Genomic DNA, 3594 nt, shown 5'->3' with positions numbered 1-3594 from the left:
TATAAGTGTCGCTCGGCAACAACTAAAACATCGATGTGTCATTGCTGTTTTCATCACAAATCCAAAACATGGCAGCGTACCAGGTGCTAGGGAGAAAATTAACTTTTCCCCCACCAGAACCCGTAGAGGATTGCATGTCCTAGGACAACACCCCCACTTCACCCTGCCTCCTGCCTGCCCTGGGTGTGATCGGGCTCTCAGGGAGGAGCAGGGCAGCCCAGAAGGCTCCATCCGCAGCCCCGAGAACCCAAGAGGCAGTGGGTTTCTTCTCCCCATCTGCACAACTTGGGCAGCACCAGGTAAGGGTCCTCTTGTGTGTCCCAGGAGAGCAGAGCTGGGGTCCAGGAGTGATTTCTGTGCTTGCTTTTTCTCTCTCTCACTCACCTCTGCTGTCAGAGCCCAGCTCCAGTCCGAGACATCTTATTCTGGGGTGTCTCGGTAGTTTTTTTTGTTTTGCCTCATTCATCCAACCCACACCAGCCCCTTTTTTTCTTCTGAGATGCCCTTGGGATATCCCAGCACATCAGTGGGGCATGATGTGGACTTACAGGACCAAGCTCCCTAGGGCATCTCTGTGCTGCCTCATCTCCCCACACCGAAGGGCTGGATCCTCTCATCTCCTTCTCCCATGGCTCAGATGAGAAATCAGGGCAAAGAAATGGATGAGAAATCAGAGCAAAGAAATCAGAAGCTCCCTGCTTCTGCTGCCCACCCCAGCCTGTCCCCTCTGCCCCCTCTGCCATTATTTTGAAGATGGATGTGTCAGCTTGCTTCAGTGGGGCTTGGCTCCAGCCTGGACCCTGCCCAAAGACAGATTGTGCCCCTCAAACCCCACTGCACTTCTCCCTCTGGATTTCCAACCCCTCTAGGCTGTCCTTTTCTGTGCACCAGCAGCCTGACCCCATGGAGAAGCACAGAGACCTCGAGGAGATCCTCCTCAGCGTGCCCCAGTCCCGGAGCGTGGGAATTGAAATCACCAACAAGACAAGCGTGACCCTCCGCAATCCCAGGTTTGTACGGTGCCCACCAACCCCCGGATTTACAACGTCCCCAAAGCTTGGGCATGAATCTGAGAGCAGCAAAACCTGGTGTGCACAAAGTGCTGCATAAAAGCTGCAGGGGGAACAAGGAAGCAGACGGGAGGTAGAGGCACCCACAGCCTGGGCTGGTGCCAACAGGGTGAGGGGACTGCCACAGCCTCGTTAGCCTCGTTAGCACACACTTTGCAGAGAAAATGCTCAGCTCTGAGAAAACACAGGGCTGGACAAATGCCCGGGTTCCTTGGGGCTTGTTTATCTGAGGTAAAGGGCACCCCATCCACTTCCACCCCACTGTTTGCTGCAGGGTCTGGGATCACAAAGTGGTGAAAGGGCTGAGGTTCGGAGGGACCTTTGGAGGTTGTTTTGTCCATGTCAAGCAGGGGCACCTACAGGAGGCTGCTCGGGACCACATCCCGACAGCTTTTGGGTATCTCCAAGGAGCCTCCACCACCTCTCTGGGCAACCCATGCCAGTGCTCCGTCACCATAAATGATGTTCAGATGCTCAAAGGGAACCTCTCCTCCAGTTTGTGTCCCTTGCCTCTTGTCCTGTCACTGGGTGCCACTGGAAAGAGCCTTTTCTGCCAAGCTGGTTCCCAGCTGGGTGCCTCCTGGTGCCTGGGGTTGTTTCTCCCAGCTTCAGGACCTTCCACTTCTCCTTGTTGAACTTCATGAGGTTCCTGTCACCCTCGTCTCCAGCCTGCCCAAGTCTCTCTGGACGACAGTGTGACCCTCTGGTGTATCCACCACCCCCTGGGGTTTTGTGTTGCTATAATCTGCAGATCATTAATGAAGCCGGACCCTGTACTGACCCCTTGGGTACGCTGCTAGTTCCTGGCCTCCAGCTGGACTTTGCAACCACTGATCACCACCCCTTGAGCCTGGTCACCGTGGGATGTCATTCCTTGGCTTCCCTCCTGCCCTGCACCCTTTCCTGCTCCAGCACTGAGCCCTTGCTGTAGTGCCTGGGGTGATGGGATGGGGACGAGGGTGTCTGCAACCTGTGCCTGTGCCTGCAGCCTCACCCTCTTGTCCTGGGAGATATCAGAGGTGCTCCTCAGCAGTGCCCTGTGCATGGGGAATCATAAAATGTAGAATCGTGGAATCAGGTTGGAAAACATCTCTAAGATTACGTAGTCCAACCCTTAACCTAGTACTAAAGTCCACCACTAAACCATGCTATTGAGTTCTATGTCTACAGGTTTTTTTGAAGACCTCTGGGGGTGGTGACTCCACCACTTCCCCAGGCAGCCCATTCCAGTGCCTCACAACCCTTCCAGTGAAGAATTTTTTCCTAATATCCAACCTAAACCTCCCCTGGTGCAACTTGAAGCCATTTCCTCTTGGTGCCTAGGAGAAGAGACCGATCCCACCTCGCTGTAGTCTCCTTTCAGCTAACTCGAGAGCGATGTGGAAACCTTCCAGCCTGACGTTACGGCTCTCTTTCTGGTCTCCCCACAGCTATTTCTGCCAAAGCGGTGATGTCTTCACTCCCCCGTCACCATCCATCAGCCCCCAGTCCAGGGAGATGTGCATCTTTGTGAAACGCCACCTGAGCGCCTGGGGCGTATCCGGAGCCCTCTTTTATGTCTCGGAGCCCTTCTCCTTCGCGGTGATGTTCTACAACCCTAGGAACAACATGATATTTGCCCACCAGTATGCGGTGGAGATCTTCCAAGGGCCAACCATCTCTGGGAACCTGGAGAGCCTCTACTGGTCTATGTGTGGGGACCGACCCCAGTCCCAAACCTACAGGAAGGAGGTGCTGGACAAAAAAAACTCCTCCATCATTGTGTCCGATGGGACCTATAGCATCTCAGCCACCATGTCCAACCACAACAAAGCCGTCCTGAAGGTGCTGGTGGAGGAGACGCGGGGGCCTCTGCCATAGTATACACCCAACTGCTTTCCTCACCCCAAGGACATCTCCAAGGACAGGCACCCCCAAGCTTTCTCCTACTTGCCAAAATAGTGACAAAGCTCCATGTCCTGGAATTTTGTCCCCACGTTGGGAACCCAACAGTTTCTGCACAAAGTGTGCAGGTTTGGTTTTAATTTTGTGTTTCCTCTGATTTCATGCCCTTTTCACCAAGCCTGCTGACAAACTGGGCAGGCAACCCAAGAAACAAATCATTTTCAGATTTCACACTGAAGTTTTACAGATCTCCATCCTCCAAAGCTGAGAAATTAGGAAATACTGAAGAAAAATAAATTAACACATTTCTCTGAGAGCTGCCCTTCGTGCTTTTGGGGTTGATCATAACCAAGGCAGAAGGAAGAAGGCAGTGAGGGCTCCAGCATCTCAAGTATTCAGCCGTCACAATTTCCATTTCCTGAAATAAAATCTCTTGTCCAGACTGAGGGAGAACAATGGCTTTTTTTCGGTGCTGAATTCCCCTGATAACGTGCACTGGCACTTTCTCCACCTGCTGGGATTGTGGTTCCTCAGCTCTGCACATCCGTCTTGCTTGGCACAACCTTCAGAAAAAGGAGGGGAGGCGGGGGAGGAATGGGAAAATACATTTTTTTTTCAATATATATTTTTTCCTGTTAAT

The 3594-nt window shown here is 52.7% G+C and overlaps 1 protein-coding gene across 1 annotated transcript; it reads left to right on the top strand.

Moving 5' to 3' along the window:
* The first annotated feature begins 196 nt into the window (after positions 1-196).
* Positions 197-3397, top strand: LOC311425464 (uncharacterized protein). The gene is made up of 3 exons (XM_084501334.1): positions 197-299; positions 870-1010; positions 2501-3397. Exons 2-3 carry the CDS (start codon positions 904-906, stop codon positions 2928-2930), a joined length of 537 nt encoding a protein of 178 aa, XP_084357460.1. The 5' UTR covers positions 197-299; positions 870-903; the 3' UTR covers positions 2931-3397.
* Positions 3398-3594: the final 197 nt, after the last annotated feature.

The sequence above is a fragment of the Aythya ferina genome (assembly GCF_964211825.1).
Source record: "Aythya ferina genome assembly, chromosome: 31".
NCBI classification, from domain to species: Eukaryota; Metazoa; Chordata; class Aves; order Anseriformes; family Anatidae; genus Aythya; species Aythya ferina.
Note: the sequence above shows the minus strand (reverse complement) of the source record. Positions and strands in the feature narration are given on the sequence as shown.